The 18,085-nt window shown below is 66.1% G+C and overlaps 2 protein-coding genes across 3 annotated transcripts; one reads left to right on the top strand and one right to left on the bottom strand.

The window, feature by feature from the left end:
* Positions 1–1,219: 1,219 nt before the first annotated feature.
* GRINA (glutamate ionotropic receptor NMDA type subunit associated protein 1) lies at positions 1,220–11,592 on the bottom strand. Of its 2 annotated transcripts, none has more exons than XM_042973079.1 (7): positions 11,571–11,592; positions 3,220–3,577; positions 3,023–3,135; positions 2,754–2,954; positions 2,510–2,638; positions 2,041–2,184; positions 1,220–1,941 (listed from the first exon to the last, which is right to left on the bottom strand). In XM_042973079.1, exons 2-7 carry the CDS (start codon positions 3,551–3,553, stop codon positions 1,792–1,794), a joined length of 1,071 nt encoding a protein of 356 aa, XP_042829013.1. In that variant the 5' UTR covers positions 3,554–3,577; positions 11,571–11,592; the 3' UTR covers positions 1,220–1,791. The 2 variants fall into 2 exon arrangements, with proteins under 2 accessions (XP_042829013.1, XP_042829012.1); XM_042973078.1 differs by lacking the exon at positions 11,571–11,592 and adding an exon at positions 4,556–4,714.
* On the top strand, positions 4,920–16,752 carry PARP10 (poly(ADP-ribose) polymerase family member 10). Its single transcript, XM_042972901.1, is given in 15 exon segments — positions 4,920–5,779; positions 6,633–7,742; positions 8,438–9,051; positions 9,165–9,310; positions 9,312–9,489; positions 9,692–9,959; positions 9,962–10,087; positions 10,823–11,017; positions 11,848–11,989; positions 13,452–13,608; positions 13,758–13,898; positions 15,741–15,939; positions 16,054–16,115; positions 16,204–16,392; positions 16,528–16,752. Coding segments are annotated over 14 exon segments (2,730 nt in total). The 5' UTR covers positions 4,920–5,779; positions 6,633–7,654.
* Positions 16,753–18,085: the final 1,333 nt, after the last annotated feature.

Raw genomic sequence — 18,085 nt, 5'->3', positions numbered from 1 at the left:
GGTTGAGCGGCGAGGGGACGGGGGAGGCCAGCTGGGCAGCCAGCGGGCAGATGGCAGGGCCTGTGTGCTGGGCAAGGAGGGGCACTTCATCCCACTGGCGACCATCAGAGGGTTTCAAGCAGGCAGGTGTACGATCGGGGTTTTGGAAATACACCTGGCCGGCAGAGGGCTGGTGGATGTGAGCCCACAGGTAACACCTCCATGGGGAGGCCTTCCCTGGCAGGGGAAGGTGAGTAGGGAGAGGACAGAGGGCAGCTGTGGCTCTGGCCTGGGTGGCCGGGGTGGAGACCATTGGCAACGACGACACAGCAGCAGGTTGGCGGGGAGAACGTACTCGGTTCAGGCCCCAGTCGAGGTGCCTGTAGACACCTTGCAGTGCGGGAGTCCCTTCACAGACGCTGGGCTGCTGGGCCGGTTAAAGGATTGGGTTAATGGGCGGGGGGCTGGCGGGCGGAGGGGTCCCAGGAGAGGGTTCTCAAGCCAGGCTGGATGGGAGGGCCCTGCAGGGGGAAGGCCGTGGTGATCTCAGGGCAGGGGGCTCCTCTGAGGGAGCTGGGCCCTGGGCCGTGCAGGAGCCCCTCTTTTGGGGCGTGAGGACGGGGACAGCTGGCTGGCCTCTGGATGCGCAGCCTGGAGCTAGGGTGGGTGAGGGCCCGGAAGTGAGGGAGCAAGAGTGGGGGTGGGGTATCCAGAACAAGCTGGGACTGAGGCAAGGCCAGAGGAAGGTGCAAGAGGCAGGCCGAGGGACCCCACTGGCCAAGCCCCTAGTCTTTGTCCAGCTTTCTGCCAGGGGCTCCAGGCTGCAGGTGTCTCACGGGGACGGCATGGGGAGGTGCACGGCCTCTGACTGAGGCAGGCCTAGGCACTGGTGGGCACGCTGGGGCCTGGCAGAGCCGGACTGTGAGGGGCACCATGGGCCTGCTCTGTCAGTGGCCTGTGCTGCTCCCGGGCCCAGGGCAGGATGGTAAGGGTCTCGCAAGCCCTTCATCTGTTGTGCAGTTCCCAGGAGGGCAGGGCAAAGTCACCATCCCCCGGCCCCATGCTTAACCTCAAGAGGCCTCCGGTTTCCCGTCCGAGTCTTAGGCCTGTTCTGTCCTTGACCTGCTGTTCTGTCCTTGACCTCCCCTCCCAGCAGGCCAACCTGCTCCTCCCTCTACCTGGTGATGCTGAGAGCTTCTGCCACCCACAGAAGCGGCCGTGCCAGTGACGGGAAGGCAGAGAGCAGAAGGTCCCGTTTATTGGAATTTTAAAGACAGCAAGACGAGAGGAAGGCGCCCTCCTCCCCTGAAATACTCTCAATCTCTCTGCCCTCAGGGCTCAGCACAGGGACAAGATCCTCAGCCCTCAGGCCCCCAGAGGGCAGCGCTCCGGGGCGGGGGAGGGGAGGGGAGGGAGAGGGTTCTCTATGCCAGGCATTGGGGGGGGGGGCTGGAACCGGAGGGGAGACGTGCACCCGCACCTCCTGGCTTCACCCCTCTCCCCTGGGACCTGGTGTCGCCCCCAGACCCTGGGGTGGGCTGGCAGACAGGGCTCATGCAACAGTGAGTGGGCAGGAGGAGGCATGGAGACCTGGCCCCGCTGCCCTGTGGCGGGCCGGAGGGCTAGAAGGGGCCATGCTGGCCACGGCGGGTCCAGACAGAAGTATCTGCAGTATACACACAGGAGGGTCGGAGGGGGGGCCCCTCACTCCCAGGCGGTGCCCAGAGAGAGAGAGGGGAGGTATGATGGCACTGCCACACCAGGGGCAGGGTCCAGGCCATCCAGGCCACCTGAGCGGGGCCCGGGCGCGGGCTACTCCTTGGCGCGGCCGATGATGGTGAGGATGTACAGGAAGATGTTGATGATGTCCGTGTACAGGTTCAGGGCGGCAAACACGTACTCCTCCGGGCTCAGGGACAGCTGCTTGTTCCCCAGCAGCAGCTGGGTGTCCACTGCCAGGAACTGCAGGCGACGGCAACGGGTGCTGTTGAGGGACAGGCCGGCACGCTGCGCACCCCCCCCAGCCCCCCCTCCCGGAGGGCCCCCACCGCCTCGACTCACGCAGGTGAAGAGCAGGGCGCCCAGCGAGGCGTACACGATCTCCAGGATGCGGTTCCGGATGAAAATGCAGAGGATGGCAAAGATGACCAGCACCACCATGCTCACCAGGAGCACACCCATGCACGAGGTGAAGTCGTAGCGGGTCTGCGGGCAGGGGGGAGAGGGGGCTCTGGGGGCACGCCCATGCACGACGCCCATGCACGAGGTGAAGTAGCGGGTCTGCGGGCAGGGGGGAGAGGGGGCTCTGGGGGCACGCCCATGCACGCGGCCCATGCACGAGGGGAAGTCGTAGAGCGTCTGCGGGCAGGGGGGAGGGGGGGGCTCTGGGGGCACGCCCATGCATGACGCCCATGCACGAGGTGAAGTAGCGGGTCTGCGGGCCGGGGTGGGGTGGGGGGCGAGGCTCTGGGTGCCGGGCCCCTGGGAGGCCTCTGGGCCCTCCGCAGCCCCGCCTTCGGGGGCCCCTCACCTGCATGGAGAAGATGACCACCGTGAAGCAGACGGTTGTCGTGATGCCCACGGCCATGATGACCGCCTCAGTGTTGTAGAAGCTGGCGATCATCCCCACCATGTAGGACAGGCTGACGGTCAGGATGGACTGTGGGGAGAGGGAGCCTTGGGTTGGGGAGCCGCTTCCAGCCCCCCACCCCCATCTTCCTGTGGCGGGAGCCCCACCCCCCCAGAACGTGGGGGCGGGGCAGGGGCGGGGTTACCAGTGCAACCAGGTTCCAGGGGTGCTTCCGCCGGAAGTCTCCGCAGCAGCTGAGGACGATGAGGGAGACGAAGAAGACTGCATAGGACACATAGTACGTCCACACGTTCTCCCGGACGAAGCCCTTCACCTCCCCGACAAAGGTGAACACGGCCACAGTGGACAGCGTCACGGACAGCTGCAGGGTCAGCACCAGGAACACCTGGGGAGGGAGCCAGCTCAGAGCCCCGCCCAGCGCGGCCCCCGCCCTCCCCGGCCTCTTCTGCCCACCTTCCGGATGAAGGCCTGGCGGATGCTCTTGTCATCCCAGTTGGTGGCAGGAAAGTCCTGGTTGTCGTAGTAGGACGGGGGACCCTCTTCATGATAGTTTCCACGCTGAGGTGCTGAGGACCAGGATGGGCTGGGTCAGTGCCACTGGAGGGCACCTAGAGCCCCTGCCTCCCCCCTGCTTCCGCCCCACTACTCACAGCCAGGGTCCTGTGCCGGGAAGGCCTGTGGTTGTCCGTAGGGGTTGGGGGGAAAGGGGCTCTGCGGATATGGCCCCTGCGGGTAGCCCCCTTGAGGGTAGGGGCCCTGAGGGTAGCCTCCTTGGGGGTAGGGGCCCTGAGGGTAGCCCCCTTGAGGGTAGGGGCTGGGGCCCTGGGGATACCCTGGCTGGCCATACGGGGAAGGCTGGAAAGGGGGCTGTGGGTAAGGGGCCCCCGGGTAGGGAGGCATGGAGGGCTGGGGTCCCCCAGGATATCCAGGATTGGGGGGAGGATAGCTGTCCCCAGACACCAAGAAACTCTTTTCATGGGGCATGGCCTCAGGTTCTGTGGTCTCCCCCTAGAGGAGAGAGAGAGAAGTCAGCCCTGCGGTGACAAGTCCCCGGAACCAGCCACCGCCGCCCCGCCCCACCTGCTGCAGGGAACCAGGACACAAAGGGGGGCACTCATGACTTTTGCCCCCAGGGGCACTGGCAGCCCAGCCTGAGCAGAAGGATCTGGAGAGCCAGTGGGGACTGGGCAGCTGGGCGCGGGGCCTCACAAGGGGCCGCTCTGAGACGACCCCAAAAGTGGAGGAGGGGACAGATAAAATGATGACTTCGTCAGCTTCGGGATTTTTGGCTTCGGTTGTTTCTTAGAAGCAACTGGAGGAGGTCTATCACCGCTGCTCGCGTCTCCTGGGTCAGAGCTCAGCCCGGGTCGGGGCTGGGGGCGCGGTCAGGGACGTGTGGGGGTGTGCCCGGACCCTCCCCTTCGCAACCCGCCCCTTAAGCAGCTTTAAGGGGCCAGAGCCGGCGGCTATTTCTATCCCAGGAAATCCCCAGGCCATCTGTGAGCAGCGAGAGCCCTGACCCTTGTCCAAAGGCAGGCCCGACCGTCCCTCGCTCCCCAGGTGGGGGCAGCAGGCCCGGATCCGCTTGCCGGGGTGCCTGCCAGGAGGGTACGCCAGGAACAGCGGGGTGCGGGGGTGTGTGGGGGATGGAAGCGACCAGAGGGCGTGCGGGGGAACAAAGCAGGCGAGACGGCGAGGCGGGTGGGGGCGGCGGCCTCGGAGCCCGCACCCAGGGCGGGTGGGCCCGGCGGCCCGGTCGGGGGTGGGGGTGCGCTCGGGACGCGGGGTCCCGTCGCTGCCGCCCCCGCCCCCTGCCGCCCGCCGCCGCCGCCGCCGCCGCGCCCGGCCCGAGCGGGCCGTGCGCCCCGGCGGGACCTACCGACTGACCCTCGGCGGCGCCGCTCGGCTGCGCAGGGCCCGCGCGGGGGCGGCCGGCCCGGCGGCCGAGAGGGTAGCCACGCTGCCGCGCTCGGGCCAGGGACTCACCACTCGCGGGGCGCCTCCGGAACGGTGCGCACGGTGTCCGGTGCGCGACCGCGCGGTCGATGGCGGCTGCGCCCGCACCCACACCAGCACCCGCTCGGCGGCCGGCTCGGCTGGGCCTGCGCCTGCGACTCGGGAGACGCTGCGGGGCCTTGTGACGGGGCGGGGCCGGGGGTGGGGCCGAGGGTGCGGGGCGGAGCCTGCGGCCCGGAGACGCTGCGGGGCCTTGTGACGGGGCGGGGCCTGCGGCTTGGAAGATCGCCGGGCTTTGTGACGGGGCGGGGCCGGGCGCGCGGGGCGGGGCCTGCGGCTCGGGAGGTGCTTCGGGGCCTCGCGACAGGGCGGGGCCTGAGGCCGGGGCGGGGCCTGGGGGCGGTGGAACCCGGCTGCGGGCGGCGCTCTGCAGGGAGGGCCGGGCTTTTCCCGGTTGGATCCTACCCACTGTGGCCGCCTCACTGGCTCCTTTCCGGGCCCCAGGCCTGCGCCCTGCGTCCCGCCTAAGGGTAGGCTTGGGCCGTGAGGGCTGAGACCCTACAGACAAAGGCCTGGTCTGGCCGATTCGGCTCAGGGAGTTGGGAAATGGCTTCCTAAATCTGGCATATGCAGAGTCTGCCAAGGACTCTCTATGCCTCCTCGGTCGTAAAACATCGCTTTCTCTTTTCCCTTGCCCTTTCATCCGAGTCTATCCCAAACCCAGAGGCCTGATGGCTTAACTGCTCCATCCTCTCTAGCAACCATTGAGTACTATTTCCAGCGGGGTCCTGGGCCTTTATCCTTCCTGTCTTCATCACGTCTTTAGGTTGTAAAGGTGGCATTCTTAGCCCTGCTTCATTGCCAGGACTGGAGGCCAAGTCAGCGTCTTCCCTTAGCTTCAGCGGTCCTCTTGACGATGTGCTGACTGCCACAGCCATGGACAATTTCTGCAGCAGTGCCTGGGGACCTTCCTGTGCCACGGTTGGCCTCTCCCAGACCCGCAACGGCCCGGAAGATGTTCTCTCCTGTACGCATAGTGTGTTGGTTCAGTTTGAGACCCGCAGCTAGCAGGGGAAGCCCTGATCTCAAACTTCTGCACGTGCTAATGTTACAAACACACCCATCACAGTCGATTCCAAGCTACCACCGGTTTAACAGCTTGTTCACAAGAATTCCTGAAAGCGTAATGATCTGAGCTACCCCAGTACGTTGCTGCCAGTGGCAGACCCTCTTCGTCAGGGACTCGTATACTAGGTAGGTTACGTGGTACGTTAGGAGGTGATGAGTTCTACGAGAAGAAAAAATATAGAGCAGGCAGGGATAGGTTCAGGTTCTGTAGAACCAGAAGCTCCTACAATTTGAGGGGCCCAATCTGAGAAAAAGAATTAAAAAATGACAAATATGAAGTTGACGTCAGGGCCTTGGATGGGGCCTACGCAAGTCAGAGGTCCTTAGAGACTTTAGGTTCAGGTTAAATCTAACAATAAGGGTAGGGTAGGGGAGTCATGGGGGTGGGGGTCGGGTGGGAGAGGCCCATGCAGACAGAGGGTAGGGCCTGTGCATGGGTGTTGAGGTAGGAGTGATCTGCTGCCTTGGAAGAAGAGGATGGGGGATGGGGACAGAGAGGGCACTGGGGCCTGGTCAGGCAGAGCCTGGACTTTGGCTTTTACTGCGAGTGACTCAAGCTGTGGCAGCTGTTGTACCGCTTTACGAGGCTCACCCTGCCCTCTCTGTCGGGGATGGATAGTGGGGTGTGCAGGAGTGGCAGAGGGAGATTAAGAGGTTAGGGCAGGGATCTGGGGAAGCGACGATGGAGGCACAGGCCAGGGACGCTCGGTGTGCAACTTGAGGTGCAGGCTGGGCAGGTCCTCAGCCCCCTGGGGGAGTAGCAGGTGCTGAGGGGTAGACGGGAGGTAGGAGATGGAGAGCAGTCAGAGGAACGACTCTGAGAGGCCGAAAGCAGATGGGCCGGGGGTGGGGGTGGGGGCAAGAGTGGGTGTGGATCTAAGGGTGCGGCCTGGGTGAGGCCCGGCCCTGCCTTGGGCCCTGTCTGTCCCTCCATTTCCCCTGCAGCCAGCCGTGTCAGCAAAGTGCCTGCCCCTTCTAGGTTAGCCAGGATGACGACGAGGGCAGTGATGGAGTCGGATGGGAGGACCGGTGGGTGCACAGACGGGAGAGCCACAGGAAGGCGAGCAGAGGACGCAGAGCGTGGCTGTGCTGGGAGGGGCAGAGGACTTGCAGGCCGAGGACAGGAGCCGCTCGCCTTCGCTCCTGAGGCGTGAGGCCTAGTCACCTGCTAGGTGTGAGGGCCGAGCAGTGGGGTCTGCGAAGATTTCTGGAGAGAGGTGCCAGCCAGGCTCAGCCAGGAGCAGGCCTGGCCACCCAAGGGGAAAGTGACACCGAGCTTGAGGTCCCTGAGTGGGAGGCAATGACTCAAGACCCCCGGTGGCACTGAGTAGGGAGAGCGATTGGCCATTTTGAGGTTCACAGGGAGAGGCCAGTGGGAGTAGAGGACCCCCAGGGGCCACTCCCCACGCCCCACCAGCCTGTGAGCTGCGTTGGGACAGACGGGGCTAGTGGGCTGAGCTGAGGGGTCAGACCTGGCCCCACCTCCCGGTCAGCCAGGGGCTCTTTGCAGGCACAGGAGCTGGGGGGAAGGGTCCTACAGGAGGGGCCTGCCTGGAGGAAGAGAAACACCTGGGAGGTGGTCCCCAGCCCCCTCTCCCTTCTCTCCTGCAGTTTCACTTTTGTTTTCCTGCCCCAGGCCTTCTGCCTGCAGAGCAGACCCAGGAGTCCCGTCTGAAGGCAGGGGCTGGGGCAGCTCGGGGGCTGGGGAGCGTGAGATCCCCGCTTCAAACACACGACGTGATAGGGGGCGGGGGCACGTCAGACAATGCTGCCCAGGGTCCTGGAAGGGGCTGGAAGGGGCAGGGTGGGACTGTGGCGCCACTACCCTTCCCGCCGGTCGGGCCCCAGGGATGCGGGGACGGGGGTGGGGTCCCCCCACCCTGTGGGGTGGTCACAGGGAAGGGGTTGTGTGGGGGGGAAGGGTGGCGGGTAGCAGCGGAGCTCCGCGGGCTGCCCCCTGATATCGCGGACGAGGCGCTCGTGCTCTGCTTAGAGAAGCCGATGCTGGGGGTGGGGGACGGGGGGACCCCTGTGCGGAGCTGGCGGAGACCCGGCCGAGGGGGCGTTGGCACTTTTCAGGAGCCGGCAGGTGAGGGGGCGGGTGGAAGGGGCAGCCTGAGCGCCCTCTGCCGGCTGCGGGCTGCCGGCCCGACGCCCCTCTCCGCCCCAGCGAGGATGCAGCGAGGGTCGGGCCTAGGAGGGGCGCATGCTCCATGGTGCCGCCGTGTTCCCTTGCCCTCTGCTGTGCACCCCAGCGCCTGGAGCCGCAGAGCCAGACCCTGCTGCGTGCCACGGGGCACCCAGAGCATTCCCGCCATGCCCTGGACAGCCCCGGACCAGACCGGGTCCTGGCCCAACTGCCCCTGCCCTTCTGGGGGGGTGGGGGTGAGAGGCAGGACTGGGGCGGGGGTGCCTGTTGGGGAGATGCTCTGAGCCGACTTGCACCCTCCCCCATAGAGGTCCGCGTCCTGGGGGAACAGGCCCTGGCCCGGCCCCAGGCCTTAGGGGGCTGAGGTGTCTGTCCCTGGCCTGGGTGCCCCAGGCCTGAGCTGCGTGTGTGTGAGGGGGCATCCTCCCCACTCCTGCTGCTGCTGGAGCTGTACCTGGAAAGTGTGTGTTGCGGTGGCAGGGGCCCCTGGAGGGCCTTCACAGCCAGCCTGGGCTCCTGGACACCACTGTCTCCTTCCAGCACTGGCAGGGGGAGTGGGGCTAGGTAGACTGAGTGGCCTACCCCTCCCTATCCCTCACACTGCGATGGCCCTCTGTCCTCGCCTTTCCCCCAAGTGGCACAAGCGGTTCTACACCAGGACCACCGGCTGCAAGAATCAGAGCTGAGCCTCCTCCCCCATGAGCCTGAGAATTTTGCCAAGGACACCAGTGGAGGGGACTGCCCGGTCGAGTTGGAGCCTGGGGCCACTGAGCATGCTGTCCTGGAGGCTGGAGGGCCAGCAAGGGCACTGAAGGGTGCAGGGACGGTGACCCTGGGCTCTGAGGAGGCACCAGCACAGGTAGGAAGGAGCCTTTCTGCAGACAGGTCCTATAGGGTCTCTTGGAAAGGCTGGGCCAGTCAGCTTAGGGCTCGTGGGGTCACTGGGACATGGGGGCTGGTGAGCCTGGGGCCAGTGGGCTCTTCAGAGGAGGCAGGGCTGATGAGCCCGGGGTCTGTGGGGTCTCCAGGCCCAGCGGGCCCCATGGAGATTGCCCCAGGGTCTCTGGAGCATGTGGGGTGGGTGAGCCTGGGGCCTGCGGGGCCACTGCGGGGCCACCCGGTGGGTATGGCGCTGTCCCTGGAGCCAGGAACGATGCCTTTCATACAACTTGACCACGAGGACCTTCTTGCCGACCTGGGACATGTTGCTGTCTTCCCGGTGGGAGGACCAGATCTGATGGGCTTTTGGGTGAGTGTCCCAGGAGCATTCCTCGCCTTTGGCTCTCCTCCCACTGGAGGCTGTGGATACCTTTCTGGTGCCCTGAGCCTGCAAACCGCTCCCCTCCTACCATGGTCCTACAGCTCTGGGGAGCCCTAGCCCCATGCCAGGTGGCGGAGTAGTTTCTGCAAAGTCCGCTAGGGGGCATTGTCTGTCACGTGCTGAGCCTGAAGGCCCAGAGCAGGGCCAGGCTCCTGGGTGGCCCAGACCCAGATCAGCGCTTCCAGGCCGGAGGCTCAGTTCCAATGTGTCTTTGGGACAGAGCATCTGGCCAGGGCTGCCCTGGACACAGACCCTGAAGAGGTAGAGACGGAGGCCACCCTGCCCCTCCCCTGTCCCTCATCACAGCCCCAGGTGTCTCCCCCACTCTTGCTCAGGGGCCTGGGCGGGGTGGGTGCCTTTGGGCCCTGACATTCCCTCCTGAAAGGTGGACCCAGTTTCCAGGCCCTCTCTGGCCACTCCCACACCCTGTGGCCCCAGACAGTACAGGCAGTGACTGGGGGAGCATGACACTGGGGACCCCAGCACATCCCACGGCCCTTTGTTGACCTCACCATCCACCTTGCCCTACACCCGCACCCATTTTGTGGCCCTGCGCCCGTAACGTTCTCTCCACCTTTCACTTGAATTATCCTTTCCTGCAGCCGCACCCTGGCTGGGCTTGGCCACTGACCCAGAGGAGGTCCGAGGGCCGACGGCCACCCTGGAGGACCCCGATGGGGAGGGCTGGCCGCCTCCAGAGCCGGGGACAGAGAAGCCTGAGGGGGAGTCTGCACCCAGGGCCGGGAGGGGCCTGGGCGGCTGCAAGCGGAGACGTGCTGGCCGCGAGCGGTCCCTGGAGCTTCAAGGCCGGGCGGCCCAGCAGGAGGACGCTGTGTGCCGCAGTGAGCCCTGGCCCTCTCCTTGCTGGATCCCCTGTGTTGGAGGCAGAAGATGGGCTCCCAGGTGGGGGGCACTGGTGGCCAGGCCTGGCTGGTGGCGCGTGTGGCCTTTGAGCAGGATGGGGGTAAGCCGGAGGGAGCACTAGGGGCGTTAGAGGTATGCCTCCGGGAGGAGATGGCGGGGTCCTGGGGGGCATGTCGCCTGCAGAGCTAGACCCCGTCTGGAGCGGTGCCGTGGTGTGAGTACTGCCCTTGACGGTGACCGCGCCGTCCTCCATGGTATTGGGACACGGCGCCGCGGGCTGGCCTGCAGTCAGGGTTTGGCCTTCCTCTTGGCAGCTTCGTGCCCCCCCCGCCGTGAGGCTGTGCCCCGGATGGGGGAGGGTGGGGTGGGCCGGCCATCAGGGTCCAGTGCTCTAGCCGTGGCCCGGAACCCCTTCCTCTCCGGGCGTCAGCGCCACAGCAGAGGCTGAAGGGGCCCTTGGACGGGCTGGAGTGTCTTCCCTGACCCCCTGGATGCTGCTCATGGCAGGGTGCGCATCGACTGGTCAGGTCCACGCTCCGTCTGGCCGGCCTCGTGACCTCCTGGGTCGTGGCCACCACTTTAGCCTGGCAAAGCCTGCGGGCTGACACTCTTGCCTGTGTCGGGGTTGGGGGACGAGGCAGCATGGGGCTCCCGAGCCCTGGTTCCTGTCCAGAAGGTTTTCACAGTCTGGGGGGGGTGGGGCAGGATCTGACAGGCCTGAGCCCGGGGACCCATTTTGCCGATTCCGGCAGGCCTCTCCCAGCCGGGTTCCTGGTCTGAAGCATGGGGTGGTGACGCCATCTCGCGGCTACCGTGAGGATTGCTCGTTTCACAGACAACGTGCCCGGTGCCGTTCTGGGATCTTCTGCCTGCCACAGCGTCTGCCCCAGCAAAAACAGGGCTCGCTGCAGTATTTTTACTTGCCTAGATGTGGAAACTCTGAGCATGGGTGTGCCTCAAAGACCGGGAGCCACCGGTGGGGAACCAGCACCCCGAGCTGACAAGCAGCAGGACGAAGGGCGGCCGCAAGGTGAGGGCAGGTCTGAAGATGAGCTGGCCACTTAGGAAGGAGGGCAGGGCGAGCGCTCACGGCCCGCAGACAGGCACGCGGGAGGGGACTGTGGAGCCCGGCTCGTCGCTGAGGCACAAAGCTGTGGCCTTCCCCCGACCTGGCCCAGACACGCGCCACCGCCGGCCCCACCGCTCTCCTGCAGGTGAGCACTGTAACTGGGGGAAGTGCTTTCCCGCCAGGTCTGGACTTAGCACTCTAAAAGCGGAGGCCCCGCTGCCCTCACCCCTTACTCCTCTGTGGGCTCAGTTCCTCACACGCACATGACTCCGCCAGGGAGCGCCTCTGTGACTTTACACGGCACACTCGAACTTCCTCCACGGAGGACGAGGACAGTGGGCTTCCTTCCCCTCCTGGGCCTCCCCTTGCCTCTGCCATCACAATCTGGTCAGGTACGTTACTTTCATCATGTCACCAAGGCCGACCGACGTCATCTTCTGTCTACAGCTATCACGAGGCTCCGTGTTTGGGCCGTACGGTGATGGACATACAGCGATAATGAAAAAATACTCACCGTTAAACCGCAGAGGCAACAGGGAACTGAAATCCTAGTTGTTACAGCTGTGTTGCACGAAAGAATACTCTAGGGCTCAAGGACTCGTGGCACTTTTTTTTTTTTTTTTTTTTTTTACTTTCTTCCTGTTTTCTGGGTTGTGCTCGGCTGCTGGGTGGTGCCTGGCACCCCCTTGTTCCCTTCCTGCAGATTCTTCACCTGCTTAGTAGAGGTAACTCCTTGGGTGGGTAGTAAATATCCTGGGCTCTTAAATCTATTTTGCCTTTTACCATTACAGGTCATTTGCATCTATCAGTTGATATTGGAATAACTCCCCCCCCCCCAATGACAGTTGCCAGGTGTTCGAGACCTTCCTGTGAAGCTGAGTATGTGCCGCGAGTTCTCGTGTACCCAAAACTGCTTGTTTCCTCCCACCGTCTGTAGCGTCGCTGGCTACGGCATTCAGGGCCAAAGTGTGTTTTCCCTCAGATCTTTGAAAGACAGCACTCTTTTTCTTTGCTCTTAAACAGTTTGTCGTTTGGAAAGCTAAATAAAAATCCACTTGTGGTCTCTTAGCATCAAGCAGTTTTGTGACGAGCATGTGGATTTTTTCCCAAGATTTTTGTCCCGTTTGCATGTAGACTTTGGGTGTGTGTGTGTCTGGAGACTGGCGAAATTTTCTTTTGCTTTGAAAGTCAGGGCGCCTGGGTGACTCAGTCGGTTAAGCGTCCGACTTTGGCTCAGGTCATGATCTCACGGTTCGTGAGATCGAGCCCCGCGTCGGGCTCTGTGTTGACAGCTCAGATCCTGGAGCCTCCTTCGGATTCTCTCTCTCTCTCTCTCTCTCTCTGCCCCTCCCCCACTAGCACTCTGTCTCTCTCTAAAATAAATAAACATAAAAAAAAAAGACAAAGTGTGACTTGCAAAAAAAAAAAAAAAAAAGTTGAAGGTTCCCCAGCAGGTAGGTGCCGGGGATGTGTCTTTCTCGGCCCTTCGTGGATCCTCTCCATCGGCAGACGCCGCCTTCAGCATAGGGAAACTCCTCCCCGCATGCCCTCACTTGCTGGCCGCCACCTGTGCCCCGTTTTCTCGCAGAGGCCCGGTTGTGCAGGCCTTAGACCCCTGTGCGGGCCGCCCTGTCCCCACGGGGCCCCCACCGCTGGCTCCGAGTCACGCCCCCTGACTCCACCTCCTGATCTGGTCACCCGGTCTCCCCCCTGGACTCAACTCAGACGTTCCATTCTCCATGTTTTCAGACTATTTCCTTTTCACAGAAGTCAGTCTTATTTCACGGATGTGATATTCCTTTGCACCCCCCTGAAGAGGTGAGTCAGAATTTCTTCAGAAGCTCTGTCTGGGCCCCTGAACTGGCCCCCCACGGCGGACAGCGGTCTTCCCAGTGCCGAGGGGTCCAGGACAGGCCTCGGTGTTTCAAGGGAAATCCTGTGAGCAGTGGGCGCCTAGCCTAGCTTTTCTCTGCAGGGGGCCTGGATGCGGGTGCTGGATGCGGGGAGTTCTGGTGGGTGCTTGGGTTTGCCCACCCGCAGGCCTCGGGGCCCCACCCGGGCAGCCAATGTCTGCCTGGCCTCCGCAGCTGGACACAGCATGATAGGTCTCCCTAGACCCTGGCTCCACCAAGAGAAGGCTCTTGATTTCTCAACTTTTGTTGCGGTGGCCCAGCACGTAGGGCAGGAGGCTCTCCGGAGAGCCTGGCCCTGACTGGCTTCCCAGCAGGTGGAGCGTGTGTGGCACCCGCTGCGGCGGTCTGTGAGAGGCGGCCGGTTGAGCAGGTCCTGTACCTGTCACATGGCGTGGGCAGTCCTTGAGCTGACATCTGTGCTCAGGCTGTAGCTACTGCAGCCTCAACGGTGAGACCGGGCAGCGGGGACGCGGGCCCTGCTGATGCCTGGCGACCCTGGCCCTCAGCTGTCCCCCCCTCCTCTCACAGGCACGCTCTTTGGGCAGGGGAGCAGGGTGCCCCTCCCTGTCGCTTCAGGACGGCTACTGGCCCCCCAACGCTGACGGCCACAAGGTGGTATTCGGGCACTGGTGCTGGCAGGTGACGACAGGCCGTTGAGGCCTGCGGGTGCCCCCTCTGCGGGCCCCTGGCACTTGCTCCTGGGCTGCCTCCACCGGCCCGGGATCTTGGTCACCTTTCACACCAGGCTCCCCCAGGGGACCCGTCTGGGCTCTTGGGCCACTCTCCAGCCACCTAACCCTAGACCCGGTCCTCGCTCGGCCCAGCAGTCCCTGGCGCCCGGCTCCCCGCGGCGCACAGCCCTGCTGGCCTCTCGGCTGCCTCCGCTGCCCCTGGGGGCGCCCCTGCCTCCGGCTGCTGTGCGTGGACAGGTGGGTGCCGGCACGGAGGGCCAGGGCTGTGTCCCCGCTTGGGGCCGGCCCAGCCGCCAGGGGTCAGCAGAGCCCGGGAGGAGGGTGGGCCAGCTCGACACCGCCCACCCCGGCCCGACCTAGCCCGAACGCAACTCCGTTGTTTGAATAAACGTGTTTGTGAAACCAGGCGGCGGGGCCTTCGGGAGCTCCCGGTCACCCCCGCCCCCCGCTTGAGGGGCGAGGGACCTCGGCGCGGCTGGAGGCGAGGGCCGAGGGGCAGCGTCCGTGGCTCCTTCGAGGCGGCCCTGGGCGACGGGCCAAGGCGCGACCCGGCGCGCACCCCTGCGACCCCACGTCGCCTTAGTGTCACGCACGCTCTCCAACAACGTCTCCTTGCCGACCGGCCCGCCCAGTACGCACGGGGAGGGCTGCGCCTGGCGGGAGGGGCGAGCGCTGCTCCGGCGCTGCCCTCCGAGCCGGACGCGCGTCCCAGCCTCGGTGAGGCCCCGGCCCCGAGCGCGCTCGGGCGCTGCCACCGCACGGGCGGCGCTCGGCAGGGACCGGGGCGGGGCTCCGGGCTCGCCCCGCCCGCACAGCCTCCGCGGCTCTCCTGGCCCAGCAGTCGGGCTGCGGCGGCCGAGCCTAGCCGAGCTGAGCCACCAGGCACGTAGGACCGGGGCCGGGATGGAGAGGCGCGCAGGGTGCGGGAGCTGCGGGGTGGGATTGGGGGGGGGGGTGCTCTGCGGGAGCAAGGCGTCGCGGAACTGGGGCTGCGTCGCGGCCCATCCTCCCTCGGGACGACACCACCTCTGCGCGCCCCAGACTGCGGAACTGGACGGGCGGTGCCCCGAGTGTGGGCAGGAAAGGCTGCCGGGGAGGCGCGGCCGGCAGCGGGGTGCCGGGTCGGCGGGGTGGGGTGGGGGGAGCGGCAGAGGTGCCGGAGAGCAGCCTGTGGGGGGCGGGGCGGGTGGCCCCCAGCTCGGTGCCCGCTGCCTCCTCCCCAGCCCCGAGCCCAAGGGCGGAGGCACAGAGCCCACATTGTGCCCCCGCTGCACTCCACCCTCCGGGACAGAGCCCCATTCACCTCCCGCACGCCAGCGCTCCGGGGACCGGGAGCAGAGCCGCGGGCACGCGTGGGTGTGCGTGTGCTCCGGCAGCCGGCGGTGCGGGCGTGCATGAGGCGCTGGGCGGGCTGCCGGAGGGGAGGCCGGGCTCCTGCGGCCCACGCCGCTGCGGCTCCAGATATTTATAGGCTTTCACTGCGGAGACCGAGGTGGGACTGCACGGGGCTGGGGGCGGGGAAGGACGACGGGGGTGCTGGAGGCTGAGGCTCGGAGCTTGGAGGCACAGCGCCAGCGACCAGGGGCCGGGGCCGGGGTCCTTCCCTGACGGCTGGCAGAGGGAAGGGAGTGCGGTCCTGATGGTCCGGCTTGCCTGCTGATCGGAGGTGTAGAGGGGACGTCCCGGTTCGGGTGGGAGCCAGTGGACGCTAGTGTCTGAGTGGTGGGATGAGCCCCTGGGTGACAGTGTGTAGGTGCCCGTGTCCTGGTGAGAGACAAGGGAGTGAGGTCAGTGTTGGAGGAGGGGTGTCTTTGTGTGGGTGTCCCAGAGGTGAGCTGGTCGGACGGAGGCCAGTTGTGGGTGGGAGCAGAGTTGTCAATGTCTGGGATGAGGGGGGCGGTCAGTATGTAGGTGAAGCGGGACGAGGAGGTGTGAGGGGGGTGGTCAGTATGTGGGTGAAGCGGGACAAGGGGAGTGAGGGTGGAAAGGGTGCGGTCAATGTCTAGGTTAACGGAGCGGCTGGTTAGTGTGCGGTATCCGCCTAAACACAGAGGGTGACCCCTCCCGCTCCCTCTCCAGGAGGCCATGTCGGCCGAGGACCACGAGGTGCGGGCAGTGGCCGAGGATGCCAGCGGAGGCAGCAGCAGCTCGCCCAGCCCCGGGGACACACTGCCCTGGAACCTGGGGAAAACGCAGAGGACCCGGCGAGGTGGAGGTGGCTCCGGGGGCAATGGGAGTGTCTTGGACCCTGCTGAGCGGGCAGTCATCCGCATTGCAGGTAACGCCGAGCGGCCTCGTCTGTCCGATTCGGACATTAACCCTGGCTTTTGACTAAGCTGTCTGCGGGCGCTGAGAGAGGGCGAGCTGGTCCGAGGGCCCCGGTCTGTGGCAGGTGATCGCAGGCAGCACAGCGCCACCTGCTGGCACCCTCTTGTCAGCTGCAGGGGGCCTGAGGTGGCGACCGCGGCAGGGGTGCCATCATTGGCCTCGCAAGGAGCCAGGGCCCGGATGCCCTGACACCTTCTTGGGCTCCTGCGGGCAGAGCCATCTTCCGGGCCCCTTGGTCTGCTACCGCTGGCGGTGCGTGGAAGCACACAGGAGCGGGAGAGGAGGGGCCGCCCGGTTGGCTAGCGTTGCAGCCCTCCGGGGGGATTCGGGGTCCTGCCTCGCCCTCCAGCAGCTGCTGCTCGGGCAGGCGGGTGGGAAAGGCCCAGTCGAGGCCCCTGAGAGTGTGGGGCGGACGGCTGGGGAGTGGGTGACCCAGGGCTGGCAGCCATCAGGCAGGATGTGCTGGGAGAGGGAGGAGCCAGCTGAGGGTCTCCCCGACAGTGGCTGCAGTTCTGACCCCCTTCCTCTCTGCGGACAGAATGATGAGGGCACCTGGACGGGACGGCTGGCCCCTGCAGGAGGCCCGGAGGGCACCCTAAGGCCGGTGGGGACAGGCCTGGAAGGCCAGCTGTGGGGCAAGGACGGGACTGGGGGCCGTGAGGGGTTGTGGGTGGAGACACAGGCCAGAGGTCAGGGAGATGCCCCAGGACAGTGGGTGCGGGCGCAGGACCCGCCAGGCTTCAAGCGTCACATACGGATTTGAAGGATTTTTACCCACTGGAGAGCAAATCGTGGATGTCCTTCTCAGGCCTGGACCTTCCTCGGGGTCAGCCCCTGCCCTGGGGGAGGGGGGGACTTCAGCAGTCCCTGCCAGGAGCTGTGCTGCGGTCAGGGCCGCAGGGCGCGACCCTCGCGCACGACCTTTGTGCTAGGACGGATTCCATGACCGATTCTGGTCACGGGGTAGCAGCCCTGAAGGCTGGGGTGCAGTACTGCCAGGGGCGCCCCACCCGGACCGTTGTCCCCCGGGGCGACCGGGTCTGTGCCCATTTCAGGGGCGGGAAAGAATTTGTCTTCTGTTTTTACCAAACGTTTTGTTTTCTTTCCTCCGCAAATCGCCTATTTCAGCCTTTTCATACTTACATGTTTCGTCCTGGGGGCTCTTTTTACCTCGAAGACACCGAGTCCTCAGCCTCGCGGCGGGAGGGCGGAGGGGAGCGGCGCGCCAGGGGGGGGGGGGGCGGCCAGGTGAGGTCGCCGGCGGGGAGGGGCCGCGGGGCCTGGGACCCGGCCGGGGGCGGGGAGGGGCGTGCGCCCCGGGACGCGCGTGGCCCCGCGGCCCCGAGCCTGCCCGGCGCGGCCCCGGCCCCAGGGCCCCTCGCCCGGCCCCGCCCCGCCCGTGGGGCATCCTGGGTGCGGGGGCGGGGCGGGGCCGCCCCTTTGAGCGGCGCGCGGCCGCGGGGACAGTGGCCGCCGGGGCTGGAGGCCGCTCTGCGCCGCCGCGTCCCGCGCCCGGGGATGGCCGCCCGGCTGCCGCCCGGCCCGCCGCCCGACGAGCTGGACTTCATCCAGGCCTACGAGGAGGTGCGGGAGAAGTACAAAGGTAGGGCCCCGCGCGCCCCGCGGGCGACCTGCTGTCCGGCCGGGGCCCCGGCGGGTCCTCCGGCCTCTGACCCCTTGTCCGCGGCCGCCGGTCCGATCGCCGCCCAGCCGGAGCCCGGCCCGCCCGACACCCGCGGGCTGCGGCGCCCGGCGGAGCCCCCGCCGTCATGCCCTTAATAGGGCATCTCGCGGTGCGGCGGTGGGGTGGGCCGCGCCCGGGGCCGGGGCTCGCGGGGCCGGTGTCCAGTGTCCCCGGTCTGAGGCCAGCAGACACGTGGGGCCAGGCTGAGCTGTCCGCTGCCCCTCGGCAGGGCGCCGCCCCCGCGTGGGGTGGGGGCGGCGGCTACACCTGGCAGTGGGTCACATACTTGTGGCCTCTCCTCACCTCCCCAAACTGGCCAGCACCTAGGCTGACACCCTCCCCTGGCAAGGAGCTCCTCACAGCCCTTCTCGGTCCCCTGGGGCGGGGGGCAGCTGGGGGCTGGGGAAGACAG

Source organism: Panthera tigris, chromosome F2 (genome assembly GCF_018350195.1).
Source record: "Panthera tigris isolate Pti1 chromosome F2, P.tigris_Pti1_mat1.1, whole genome shotgun sequence".
Classification (NCBI taxonomy): Eukaryota; Metazoa; Chordata; class Mammalia; order Carnivora; family Felidae; genus Panthera; species Panthera tigris.
This window is presented reverse-complemented; position numbering and strand designations above follow the sequence as displayed.

Coding starts and splice junctions, on each gene's coding strand:
- GRINA (XM_042973079.1), bottom strand. CDS start 3,553: ATGCCCCATGAAAAGAGTTTCTTGGTGTCTGGGGACAGCTATCCTCCC. Junction 2,639..2,753: donor CCTGGAACCTGGTTGCACTG/GTAACCCCGCCC, acceptor CTCTCCCCACAG/TCCATCCTGACCGTCAGCCT. Junction 1,942..2,040: donor GCGCCCTGCTCTTCACCTGC/GTGAGTCGAGGC, acceptor CGTCGCCTGCAG/TTCCTGGCAGTGGACACCCA.